The sequence below is a fragment of the Haliaeetus leucocephalus genome, unplaced genomic scaffold (genome assembly GCF_000737465.1).
Source record: "Haliaeetus leucocephalus isolate CR32 unplaced genomic scaffold, Haliaeetus_leucocephalus-4.0 Scaffold395, whole genome shotgun sequence".
Classification (NCBI taxonomy): domain Eukaryota; kingdom Metazoa; phylum Chordata; class Aves; order Accipitriformes; family Accipitridae; genus Haliaeetus; species Haliaeetus leucocephalus.
Window position 1 is genome coordinate 676,850 of NW_010972831.1, and position 14,319 is coordinate 691,168.

The window sequence follows — 14,319 nt, forward strand, 5'->3', positions numbered from 1 at the left end:
TGGACTCCTTTATTTTTGCATGGTCAATGCTGTAGTATTTCATTCTATCTTCATTTCATGAAGATCTAGTTCTTCATGAACAAGAAGGCATGTTTAATTTAATCATGGATAAGTCTATATTAATTTTATTTCAAGAGGGGTCTTCTTTTTGGTAACATCTTAGATCTCAACTTTCTAAGGGAGAATTTAGATATAGATTATGAGCATCTGTCCCCACTCCTGCTCAAGGGAGCTCCACATAAATCAGCCTGTGTCTGAAAACATTTCAGGAAGCTTACTATCAGGAAGCAATTTTTCCTCTCTAATTCAATATTATCACTACTATCTTTTCCTCTGCTGTAGATTATAGAACCTTCACTGAGTAAATGTCACATTGTCTATGCATCCCACTGCTTTATTAAACCAATGAAGTAAGAGTTGACTATACTTCGGAGCAATAAAGAATCAGCACAATTTTGTAAAGATTAAAAACTTGGTCTACATCCACAGCCGTGGATAAAAAAATCTGCAAAAAATAATTAAAATTACTTTGCAGAATTGCAGTTGGCTTTAAAGGCGGGCAAGGTGAAGGTCCCCTCTGCTTTCCTTCAGCCCAGAAGCAAGGGTGAAGGGGCTCCCCTGCGGCAGCCGCTGCAGCGCCGCGCTGCGCCGCTGGGTGGCGCTCAAACACCGGCACCGGGCAGAGCCGGGGCGGGACGGACACACACCTCTCCCTACGGCAAACTATTTATTTACTTAAAAAAAAAAAAAAGAAAAGAAAGAAAAGAAAAAAAACACAACAGCAGTAGGCAGTAGCAGAGTCTAAACAGGGTGTTGGAGACTCAAAATGATGAATCTCAGCTGCTTGCAGCAGAGCAGTTCATTAGCAATAGAAAGTGAAACAGTCCAACTTGTGCTATTTTTCTTTTTTTTTCCATCTTTGTTCTCTTCAGAAGCCAGGCAGTAGTGGATCTGGCCTCGGTATCCTTCAGTAGGAATATTTTCCATATGTGATGCCCAGCCACATCTCAAACCTTCTAAGGAAGGCCCCACAGGGCAGCTCGTCAGGATTTAACTCTCACTCTGGATAGCTTAAATGTCTCTTGATCCACATGTCCTTTGAGTTTCTGGGGCACATCCTATATTGCTCTCAAGTCCTGACATCTACTGCTACACTTGATGTTTATAGACAGTTAAAAGCAGATTTTTAATACTGTTATGGCAAGAACTCAGTTCTGCTTTCCTAAAATGGAATTTCCAAATTCCACATTTTCCAAAGATAGAGTCAGTTTAAACAGAAAATATTCCTCACAAACATGGAACCACCAACTCTAAACTCTTCTTAAACTCTTGATTCCCCTTTTGCCCTTCATTAAAGCTTCCAGACATCACTTCCACTTCATGCTTTTTGATGCTATACTAGCTGGCTGTTTTTCTGTCTGCAGCACCAAACTTGTGAGCCAGGTTGTCAAGTGGGACCTCAATGCAGAATATACTGCAACTCTGCCACCATTACTGGTACCAGACATCACCCGTCCTTTGCATCTCTCCCCCCGCCCTCCCCTTACCTCAGTGTCACAAGCCATATCCTTCCATCCACTCCATTTTTCACTGCTGGGTACAAGCCTGCAGTCACTTCTAAAAGGCCCTCTGTGACTTAGCCTTAGTCTGTCAGCTTTTATAGACATCATTCTGTGATAGCTATCCTGCCTTTAACTGCCTATTTGTCCTTTCCTCTGATGATGATTTTCATGTTCATGCAGACAACGGCATGCCAAAAAAGTCCTGCAAAACTTTGTGACGATCCACTTTTGCTGTGTGGGCTACAGAATGCCACTATACAATACAAGTCAACTTTTGTTAGGCAAGATTACAGCTCATTTCTTTATAGCCAAATATTCTTTTTTCCTTATTTGTTCATTTCTGCCAGTCAGGATATGGACTGACTGCCTTGGAACAAAGTGCAGTGTTTGCCTACATAGCTTACAGTATGGGTGCCAGGTGCCAATGCAATAGAAAATGTAACTTTTTATCCCTATCATACTCCCTTCACCAGCTCTGTTCTCTTGATGGTTCATTTCAGCATGAGATCTCATAGCTGTGTCATGCAAGAAGTCACCAGCAGTTAAATCCTTCTATGGTAGCAGCAAGTCAGAACCTGTTCTAGGCATTTGGCACAAGTCCACGCACACAGCAACATATTTTCTTACACCATTCTGAATCTGGCTGTGGTACCAAAAGTTGTTTTGATGGCTGAACCTGACAAATGCAACTGAGACTCCCCAGATGAACACATACATTTGGTGATAGCTTGAACTGGTTGGCTGATACTCAGCAGGCCAAGCTATGGGAGTTTTATGCGCTTAGGAAGCTGGCTTGTTTCAACTAGAGCATTCAAATAAGTTCTCCTTGGCTACTACTCATCTAGAGCGTCCTGCCTGTCTAGGCATCCACTCAGTATCTGGGCAGCAATCCTGTTGGGTCTTCACTCTGTGCCACGTACTCCCCCTGAGAGACTGAGGAACTACCCTTTCTTGGCCACAACCCTACCCTCTGCTGCCATTCTTACAAGCAAGAAACAAGCCAGTGGCATGGGGTGGAAGGCAGCTAATGGAGAAATGCCTTGTGCGCACAACAGCAGGACTATGCTAACCGACTAAGACTCCTGGAAGCAGCATGTGTAACAGCTGCTGGTGTATTCCTGTCAGTTTAACTAAACCCAGGTGAGATGCTGCCAACAAACGTGCCATGCCTGCAGTCCAGACAGGACTGTTTACAGACAACCGATGTGAGAGCTTCCAGTTTTTCCTGAAAGGATTTCCAAGTATTTACTACAAAATGCCTTTGAATGTATTTATTTATCCAAATATCTTTTAATGGCAGATGCTGCTGCATCCATGAACAGCTTTGGAGATTTTGCCAGCGCGTTCCCAGAAAGTTACATCAGAAGGGGCATTAACAGTGAACCAAGATGTGAGAAAGATATAAATTGAAAAATATTTTATTATCCTGATTAACTCCAAACCATTTCTATACATGTAACGAAAAGAAGCTTATTAACCCACTGAACAGCAAACAGCAACAAAGTCTATGAAATAACTGAATATGGAAATAATTTTCATTGTTGACTAGATCTACCAATACTGATTTTAGGAAGAAAGAAGCTGCTTTTGGTATCTTACCTCTCTTGTGCATCACCCAGAGAACATAAAGTAGCCAAAAGAAAATACATGCTTGTGTGTATTTGCCAGCATATATGGGAATGGTCTGCATTTTGAGGTGTATGTATTTTAAACCTATTGTGATGGAAGCAAATTCATAAATCATGAGATTCTGCAAATAGTTGAAATATGGATTGCTGCAAGGCCTAGTAATTTTAGTGTCTGACAACCAGAAAACCAAAATTTAACATAATTCTGGTAGACAGCTTAATAAATGCATGTCTGGACCCACATGAAATGTTCCAAAGACAATGAAAATGACTACAGAAGAGCTGCAGAGTGACAGAGATTTAGGTAAGAGGCTGTGTTTTTTTAAGGTTTGTCACTGTGGTCTCTATTTGAACCAAGGCTGCACAATAAATCAGTTTAGGTTTTGAACCCAGTGTGCAATGATAAAACGTAAAGACAAACTTGCTTAGACATTAGTATCTGGGTTGCATGTCTGGAGGGATGGCAGTTTGACCTACAGTTTAAACCAAACAGCAAAAACCTGACACAAGAGCAGGCTACTCAAGTAATGTAATCATGTGTAAAATTCAGCATGATTTTCAGTTTCAGATATATTATAGAATCAATAGTCTACCCTGTTCTCATAAAAGACCATATTGCAAAACTCCAGGCATGACTCATCTGCTAATGTGTACATTTTTCTTGCACTTCAGTCCTCTGGACTGATCCACATTTGCCAAATGTTACCACCTTGGAACATGCAGCCTGTGCTAGCCGAAAGGGAGAGAACTCGACTGCTCTCCTTCCGATGGAAGTTTGAAAAATTCTGTACCTGTAGTTTGTTGAATCTGCTCTATCTCAGTGTATTGCTTGTGGCCATATTTAGTTGTGATTAACATTCAGGTAGCAACTGCTAATGACTTAAAATACTGCTATGAAATAGTATTTTAGAATTAAATTTAGTAGCTGAATAATCAAGACTAGATTGCCAAGAGTTTTTCTTCAAACTTTTGCAGGCAGAACTAGCAGTATGAGCCATTACTCAACTTGCATGTGTCTTGCCTTTGCATGCATCTTGTGGAACAAATGTGTAGCAAGGGACTGAATCATCCAGACTAACAATCTTTATGAGTCCAGTACACTTCATGAGCAGTCTTCTGTTACCAAAAAACTTCAAGAAAACCAGCTGGACCACCTGTTCCACTATACACTTAATTGGAAAATATGTGCTTGGAAGATTTTCATTCTGTGAGTTTCAATAAATGCTACATTTTTAGTTACCACATCCTTTTTACCTCCTCAGCCCAAATTTTGTTTTAAAATGCTTTCTTTCACATTGCCTGGGTGGCACAGTGTGGATCCAGCATAAGCATACTTTAGCCTTGTGATAGCAGCAAATAGAATTTACACACTCTAAACTATAAAATCCACTTTTTTCATTATTACTGACAACCTATATATAACTTTAAACTTCCTGGAATGCAGATCATGCTTTTGGTTGGGCAGGGACACCAGTTCAGACTCTTCTCCCACACCTTTTTAATAAGGAAACAAACTGCAACTTTCAAGAAAAATTTCTTAGGGTGCTTACCTAAATAACTCATTTCACAGGTAACATTCTCCTCAGTTGTATCCATATAATTCTGCCTCAAAAGGTATAGCAGAAGCAATTACAGTTCCAGCACGTAATCACAGAGCAGTAAAAGATGAACACACTCCAATTCTATTAACTGTTCCCTCCTTCTTCTCTGGTTAAAAAAAAAAAAAAAGAAAAAAACCTTTGCAAGTGAGAACATTTTGCATTAACATCAGACAAAGGAGGAAGCTGCACATCACTGGAACAGATCTTCCTCTGCTAGCTGAGATTTATTCAAGCACAGAACAGCTCATGGAGGTCAAGAGAAGTGAGACATTATAGTTACTATGCACCAAAGATACTATTTTGCTAACCATTTTAACTGCTTTTGCCTTTACTGGTTTTTTTTAGCTCAAGCTTACTTTTATTGGTGTATCTGATAACTGGATTTCTTGCATTTTAGGATTCTGGATGCTTCTGCCACAATTATAGCAGAAAAGGGCTGTGAAATCTGCATGGATTTGGGAAGAAAACTGTGGAATTAAATGTCTGTTTAACCTATGTTTTGACCTTTCTACCACAGCGAAACATTCATCCCCAGAAGAACCATCAGTTGTCTACTGCAGTCTTCACTTTTATACACCAGAGCCCTCTTAATTAAGAAGACAGCATAATAGATAAGGAGCCATTTATTATGAATAATGACAAACAGACAAGCATTGACAAAACAAAAATGGAGGCCTTTGCCTATGAGGCCTTTTTCTTTCTAGCCTCGCTACCTCCAGACTGAAAGAGAAGACTATTCTGGAAGTGAACACAGTATTTTAATCACTACAGAGAATGTTAAGGTTAGGGTTAACTAAAAATTTGAATAAACATAGATTTAAATTAAGAATAGTCTAATTTAGTATTAAGAATGTCTCTACTTCCCGGAATAGTGTCTTGCACAAAAATTACTGTCACTCTCAGTGCTTCCAGTAAGGCAAAGTGCAAGCTGTATTCACCTTTTTGGTAAGGGTAAGCACATGAACTCCCTACAGCCATGCATAATTGTTAGCACTGGGAAAAAACTTCTGCAGAATCGAAAACTTTTGTCATTTTGGAGGTCTTAGTTATACTAACCCCAGGATGCTGATGTTTATGACAGTTATTGTGCAAATATTTGGAAGTTTGTAAAGTTATGAAGCAATTTAGATAGGAAATTGGAATTAAAATATATCTATACTATCACTGATAGGTATGCACCTTAGGCAGAGGGTAGCTTCCACTCCAAAACCAAGAGAACAAACGCAGAAAGTGTCCAGAGTCACTCTTTCCCTGGGCATCTTCTGTTTGATTTTAATCAGCTAGTGATGAAGAAATCTGTAAAAACCTTGACCAGTCAAATGTCTGCTTTTAATGAAACAAAAGAAAAAAAAAATCCATCAACATGGAGCAAAAAAATGTAAAGTGGGGGAAAGATAGTCTATCAGTTATCTTCCATATAAAATTAACAGGTATATGAACAAAATCTGACTTTTCTTTCTTGCCTGGAATCCTGTTGGCATTTGCACACTTCACACACTTTTGATACAGCATAATAATACAGAATCTCAGGCTGCTAATAAAAGAATTTTGTTCTCATGGCTTTAGCAGCTACTTTTGCTTAAGACAAGTTCAGCACCAGTGAAAGAACTACTATCTCTTTGTTCCTATGAGCCAGCAACCAGCAAAGTCTCTACTCCATACTTCAAAGTAGCTTTTCAGACGCTTTTCATTAATAGTCAATACTTAGTTTTTAATCACGTTCCGTTGTTATGTAACACTGTTGTCTTAAGCTAAAAAATAACACATAGCAGAAAGTAATACTCACATAATGCTATGACTTATCAATAAGAGCATTAATATCAACTGGTATATTAACATCAACTGGTGTATTTACTTGAAAAAAAGTGTTATGAGAATTATTACTGTAAATCCTTAAGTCAAATGATGCTAAGAAGAACCTTTGTTTCAAAGTCTAGAACAGTTTCAGGAGCTTAACGAGCTTCATCAAAGTCATGGAAGAACTGCAGTGTCTCAATTTTCCAAACTGTAAAAAAAAGATTTTCTTTACCTCACAACAAGGTTTATGTCAATAGAATGTTTTCTGACTTAGTTCATTAAGATGCTTCCTTAAGAAAGAATTAAAAAGTACAGAATGAGGATGGTATAAATCAGCAAAGTGATTAATCTGTTCAAAAAAGCCAAATATAACTCAAGCTACCTGTGTTTTCACCACCTCCATTCCCCCTCCCCTCTTTTCTCCTCCTCTGAGAAGTTCATACTGTAGTCCTAACAGAAAAACAAACCAGTCATACACAGCAAGACACTAAGATCAGAAAAATCCAGCTCTGTAGCAAGATTGCAGCAAGAAGTTACCAGACTCCATGGGTCAGAGGCATTCATCCCTGTCATCCACTCACCTGTTTCCAGCAACAGGCCTGCTTGGTATTTCCTCGTCTGCTTCAAAGCCCATTTTTTTCGTGGGCTTCTGTTGAAATTAAATTCAATGCCAGAGTACCTGTTTGTATTATAAGAATTATGGTAGTATAATTTTCCAGTAGAGGCAAATGTTGTATTTTATGATAACACTACAGCCCATCAATGTCTGTAGTTACACTATCTTAACCTATTTTGCTTCCCACATGGGATTAATGCTCATATATCGTCTAACTGCATTCACATTAAGGGAGTTGCCACTTGAACTATACCAGTATAGGTCATGTCACTTGTGCTCCTGTACAGCCCTTGTGCAGGTTACAGTTATATCCGTTGCTCTGTTAAGTCCTATGGCAATTTGCTACAAAATACCTACCCATCATGCATATATAACTTCTTCCCTTTTGTGCACTGTACTAATTTTTTACTAGCAAAGATGCAAGAATGTGTCACGTACAAATATGGGTATATCTCAGAGAACTGCAAGTTTACTGTTCTAGACGATTCCAGGAAAAAATTAACTTTGCTGCTGAGTACTTTATATACCTCCTAATCAACAATTATCAGCCACAATTTGAGGTGTGGTATTAACTATGATACATTTTTCAAAATGTGAGCAAAAGCAAAGAATTTACCCGTTTAAAAGGCAAAACAATTTTTAAAGTGTAATTCTTCATTTTAAACCAAGTATGTCTGTCCTTTTAATAATAGCCCTATTTAAAATAAAATATGAAATAAGGGCAGCCTACACTACAGTGAAACCTAGCATCACTAAGTACAAAATATACAAGCAGTCCATGCTTGCTGCAGAAATTTCAGAGAAAGTCAAAACACTGAACTGGTGGGTGTTACTGAGTAAGTGGCTAGAAATAGCATGTTGAGTGCTGAACCAGCTTTTTACAACACTAGCTTCATCTGCAGGTGCAGAAAGAAAGTGAATTCTTCATTTCAGTTTATTCAACAAGTTCATTTTGATGACTGGTTCATTCAGAGATGAGAACTAAACTGGGATTTGAAAAAGGAAGCCAGCTTGTTTTTTCCTTCTCCAAACTATGCGCAAAATCAAGATGCAGGATGATTAGCTCTAACTTGTGGGAGGATAAGATCTGGTAGTATTAATACCTTGGAAGCTGGGGGAGCTAAAAACAAATTTTCATCTCTCATTAATGATTCCTTTGTGCATTTTAACTGAATACCATCTAAATGTAACTTAACAGAAATAATCAGTTAAAAGCTCACAGCATCTAATGAACAAAAGATCTCAAATAGTACTTAACGACTTAAAAAAAAAATATCCAAAGTTTGAATAGATATATGTTGACATATCTTAAATCAATGACTATTCTTGTCCTTCTGACTGGCAAAAAGTAACATCCTGCCATGCACAAGGAATCTGCTTTTAAGAAAATAATTAAGAATTATAAATGTAAAATAAGATTAAAATAAATCATGTAAATTAAGATTTCCTGCTTGCCATTTTAAATCATGAATCAATTATTTAGATCTCTGGTTTAAGCCAACAACAGAAAAAGGAAGTAGTGAAAACAGTATTTTAACTTCTGGCATCAAATTTATATACAAATAACCATTCTCAATATATGTCCTTGTTTTCTTCAAGTAGAGAATACTAATGCTTATTTTCTTCCAGTAACATGCCAGCATTTCAGAAAAGGCAAATCAATTACTACCTGCCTCATATTTCACATCCTTGTATTTGTTCCAAGGATTGAAAACTGACACAGCAGTGGATCTCATGACTGCTTTCCATCAGGTATATTAAACTGACTGTCAATTAGGTCAGGCTTTGCAGGTAGCAAAGCAAAAATTTCTCACACTTAGTTCTTTAGAAATACAAGCTAGAAAATTGCAATTTTCATTTTAGTTTAATTCTTCCCATAACTATTTTGGCATTCAAGCTAGTCTTTCATCATTACTTTAATTTCTGCTGCTTTAATTTGCTGTCTTATTTTGAAGTCAGCTGTTTCTCACAAACAATAAAGGAAGAAATCCAATGTATTCTGAAGAAATTATGTCCATGTTGTGTAAAATGAACACCTCAAGTGGACATTTTACCCTGATCCTGACATTAATGACTAAGCAAAGTCTCAGTTTCCCAGCTGAGAATGCTATCTGTTTAAGCAATAGTTTAAGCTTATACAAATAAAGTTTAGAACAAGGTCATTCTGGTTTACTCAGGTCTTAAACAGCACCTTCCTGCCAAAAGTCTGAGTCAACACCACCATAAGAATGCGTAAGGATTTCCTGCAGTTCCAGAGACTTTTTTGCCATGACCATTCTTGTCAAGGTTGATTCATACCAGAAATCTTATCCAAAAGTTACATCAAAACACTTTCTTTAGGTGTCACCCTTCAGTGAACAACTTAGTCTACATCTACATACCTTCTCCCTGGCTCAAGCAACCATTTTCCATGCTTCATGCCACAACCAAAACCTTTATCTATGGTCAGTGACCTAGGTGGAATACTGCTGGATTTATTAAGGAATGCCAGACAGACACATGGGTGAGGTTTGAACATTAAAGCCATTGTGGTTTCATGTATCAGGGAATGGAAGTCAGGACCAGTTCCTATTTCTGGCTCCAGTACAGGCTTGCTCTGGCATCTTGGGCAAGACATTTTAGCACCATGGACTGCCACACATGTTCATCCTATCTGGACTCTTACGGAAGAATGGAGATTCTTACCTCTACAGGAGATCATCAAGGATTAGTGTTAACCCAGCAGGACTCTGATCTTAGCTGGAGAATCTAAACATTGCTACAATACAAGTTAATATAAACATTTTCATCATACTCTGCACAGAGGTATGTTCTGAAGAGATGTGCTGTAGCAGCTGCAGCAATTCCCGTACCAGGTTTCTCTCTGTTTGCCACACTACCGATTCCCTGGGCCATTTTTTCCAGGAAACCCCCCTTCTTCACACCCCCCCACACTTCCCAGTGAAACATGAGCCCAACAACATTTGAGTAACAGTTAAACTTTTGAACCTGTTATGAGGAGTAGCCTTGAACTTAAGCAAAATGCTTCTGGCCAGGCTGATTTGTTCAGCCCAGTTTTAGTGCCCTACTATATTTATAGGTCATACCTAATTGGAAACAAAACAGCTTTTAGTCCTTGTTACACTCTTATTCAAGCCGGCAGGCAGCTATGAATCAAAGACAAAACACAGTGAATTGCTGTCTCCTTTTTCTCAAATTCTCTCTTAACAAGGAATTTTCAGAGCATTTGCCTGTATGATACACATCCATAGTAGTGGTCAACTGTTACCTTTGCAGACAATATATGAGGAAGTAAATTGGATTTTACTACTCAGAAGCAAACTCCGTCAAGGCTTATGCAAAACTCAGAGCAAACTACTTGCGTATCAGTGAATGCACAGCAATAACAAGTGTAAGGCGGTAGACTGGTACACCACAGCTCAGCAAACTGATACTTTTTCCTGGTGATAATTTGGATCCAGAATATAAGCCCTTAAAAATACTTAGCCTTTACTGTTAAGAAAACAACGTGTTTGCTAGATATAAACTGCAAGAAATTCAAGCCTGCAAATGTTGTAATGGACATATAAATGGTCCCCGTTTGCCTAGCAGGAAAGCCTAAAAACTGATACCTCACATTGCTCTCATTTAAAATGTCTTTTCACTGACTCCAGCATGTAAAATTAGATGAACATTGCAGAACATGTTACAGGGAGCTATGTCTATCTTACCATCAGCTTATTGTTTTTGCCAAGAAGCTGAAGTAGGGGAGCAGATGTTGCTAACAGTGTGAATCCAGCTGGAAGACTCTCTACCGAACAGAAACTATCTACTAGTGTAATCTGTGATTTGTGTTGTGAATGAGGAATTGGGGGAGAAAGTCAAACGAAAGACATCATATTCAAGCAAAGATGCTGAATGTGAAACCTTGATCCATTTTAAGGTGACAGAAAAACTTCCAGGATTTCCTATTCTAACCACAAGATGAATGATTATGATCATATACTCTTGCCAAGGGAAAAGATTAATGCAGTAAGGACCATAGCAAATGGTTGCAAGATCTGAAGAGTCATTATACAAGAAATGGTCTCAGGAATGAGGAAGGAATCTAAATTCTTACTGCCCTTCCATTTAATGCAGAGATGGGAGAGATGGTACAGAGAAGCTGCATGCCAGGGACAGTTAAAACAAATCCTATCTTGAGATCTTTTACTTAAAATGTACTGCATGTTGCCTCAGCAAACAGTAGGATAAGGTGTTTGTGCATAGAGAGTACAGAAAGCAGATATTAACAGAACAGAAGGTCACATCATCTAGCCAGGGAAAGGCTTTTATCTCTTTTCGCATGGCCTCTTGTGTTTAAGGACAGGCAACATGAACTGTGAGCCAACAGAGTTCCCACTCTGCTGTGGCACGACAGCTTCATTTTCATGACGGCATTCCACAGAGTCTTTATTGCTGTAAGGAAACACTAAACTAGTTCATGTCTAGGTCACACACCTGCCCTCACCAGCAGTAGCCATGTTCGACATTTTGCAGCTGCATGCAAGGTGATTTGACAGAGCAAGGTTAGAGTACTTTTAAGTTGCCAATGCTTCCTATGATGAAACACATATTACTTTTATAAACTAGGGCTGAATCTGCTGCCAGAATAAAGGAATCCAGGTCATCTGTGCCAGCTTAAACCATATCCTTTCTTTCCCAACACAGAGCCTCCTATGTTCCTTACAAGGGAAATCATACACAAGCCCTAGGAGACTGTAGAAAACTTACCTTGTTAAGTAAGATGACTGCCAGCAAGTGACCTAATGGTGAACAATTCAGGATGATTTTGATTAACAGAATGTAATAGAAATAGAGTTGTTTCATATAACCTTTCAGTCTTCAATGCTGTAGTTAGGTCCTCTATTAATAGAACTGTCAGAAAGGTGTACTCATGCCTGAACTGACATCAGGTACAGAAAGTTGAGTGAGTGAATTTAGTGCTGGCTTAACTGACATTGTGAACAAAGCCTACCTTTTATTCCTGAAAGAGAAATACCATCCACAATAGTGTCACTTCCCATCAACACGCCTGAATTCCAACCTGGGTGACTGTCTCTTAGCATAATAAGTTTACAAAATGCACTTGCACATGATAGCCTTCTTTGTTTAAATGGATAGATTGTTTTTTAAGATTGAATGAACCTGACTAAAGCAATACAAAATACAAATACAAAATACATTTAGGAATTAGAGTCAACCTACAAAGGAGAAAGACTTTCACAAAGACTTTCTTTGACTAAGAACACCATTTATGAGATGAATTTCAGTAATAGTATCATACACTGTGGGATGTCTTGTATCAGTTTAATCATTGAAGAGGACACAGATTTAATCAGAACTGCAAGAATATCTGGGAATAGTATTCTGATTAATTGTACTAGCACGGTAATGAAACTCTCGGACTATACTAGGCCTTCCAAATTGCAGCATGGGAAATGATTTTAGCGTTGCCAACTAAAAACATCTCTCTTACGGGCTCATTCTCTTTCCTTCATTGCAAGCCAAGTTTGGTGTTCACAAACAAAATAAACCCCTAGTAGTAGAAAAATAAAGAGGGCTGTTTTTGTAAAGGATTTGAACATTTTGGCAAACCAATACAGGATAAATCCCTTTGTAGTAATTTCCTTCTGCAATAGAGCAGGGAGTTTCCTACTTTCTGTCACTAGTAATAAGGTTCATCCAATTAGCCAGAAACTGCATTTCCTTGAGAATTAAAATGTAAACTCAGAGAATCCAGTAGGACGCTGAAAGCCTATGGCAGAGGAACAGAGCAGCCCATACCTTTTATTTTAGAGTCTCACACACCTATTAGTCACAGTAAATTTTTCACAGTCAAGACATGAATATACAGACAACTTGTATTTTTGTCAATCCTTCCCTGGCCATTTACTTAGTTCTTTGGGATAAACTATCTTAATTTTTAGCTCTATCTCTCAGCAGTGCCTGTCCTCAGACTTGCAGTCATCTTCCGCAAGCTCCTTTTCTGATGGCTTTTGCTGGAGAACCAAAATCAAGCCTTCAGGGATAAACTTACATGGGAGAGCCCCTTTACCTCACAAGCATGACATGAGTTTTGACTTAGGCCTTTTATATCTCTTTCTCTTTCCTGGGCACATCGTCAGTGCAGCAGTGCACTCCTCCTCACACAAGCATCCCCATCACACCCACAGACAAAAATCTACATTTTGCAGCAATCCTGCATGAGCAACTTTCATCCAGCAGCTGCTAACTCTTTTTAGCCTGTTCTGTTTAGCTGCTCTTTTTAGCCCCTCCTCAAAAACTCATGTATTTTACTGGGTTGGGGAGATGGCAGCAGTCTGAGGGCAAGCAGGGCTTTGAGGAGAGACAAAATGCCCAGCTAGCTTTTGTTACTTTTCTGCCCTGTGTCTAATACCTTGTGCAGTGTGGTAACTGAGGGAAGACGTGCCTCTCACAGGTAGCAGCCAGCTGTCCCTCAGGAGAAGTCCCTCTGCCCTCAGAGGTGCCAAGCAGAGGCAGCCAGGACAGCAGCCGACAGCACAACGAGCGTGCTGTGGAGGGGCGGCGCGCTACGCCTCTCCTGAGGAAAGCCCTCCTCAGCAATAGATCTCTCCCTCCCTGCAGGTAAGGGGTTTAAAAGAGAGGGGGGGGGGGGAGGACCTTCTCAACATGGCGGCCGAAGGACGGCTCGCCCCGCCTCCCCGCCCTACATTCCCTCTCAAGATGGCGGCGCGGAAGGGCCGGCGGCCGGACCGGAGTGCGCCTGCGCGCCGCTGCCCGGAGTGCAGTGAAATTCCTGGCGGGCGGGGGGAGGAGGAGGTGGTGGCGGTGAGGAGGAGGAGGAGGGCGGCACGGAGCCACGGCCGCGCTCCCCTGCCAGGGACCCTGCGTGCTGTGGCGGCGGCCGGCGCGGAGCCAGACCCCCGGGGGGCGCGGTGCGGGCGGGCTGAGGGCCACTCGCCGCCGCCTCAGGCTCTTGCAGCACCAGGAGCCGCGCCGTCCCCGCCGCCGCTGGGACTCCCTCCCCGGGCAGAGAGGGGGAGAATGACGGAGCTCCAGTCCGCCTTGCTACTGCGGAGACAACTAGCAGGTAGCCGGGCTGGCGGCCGGCG

The 14,319-nt window shown here is 40.2% G+C and overlaps 1 protein-coding gene across 2 annotated transcripts in view; it reads left to right on the top strand.

Moving 5' to 3' along the window:
• Nucleotides 1–14,112: 14,112 nt before the first annotated feature.
• The window catches only part of UBE2G1 (ubiquitin-conjugating enzyme E2G 1), a 26,852-nt gene continuing 26,645 nt past the window's right edge, over nucleotides 14,113–14,319 (top strand). The window contains exon 1 of one of the 2 annotated variants that reach the window (XM_010573498.1): nucleotides 14,113–14,297. In XM_010573498.1, the coding sequence (XP_010571800.1) occupies nucleotides 14,252–14,297 (46 nt within the window). In that variant the 5' untranslated portion in view covers nucleotides 14,113–14,251. The remainder of the gene's footprint in view (nucleotides 14,298–14,319) is intronic. The other variant, XM_010573497.1, reaches the window with a different exon arrangement.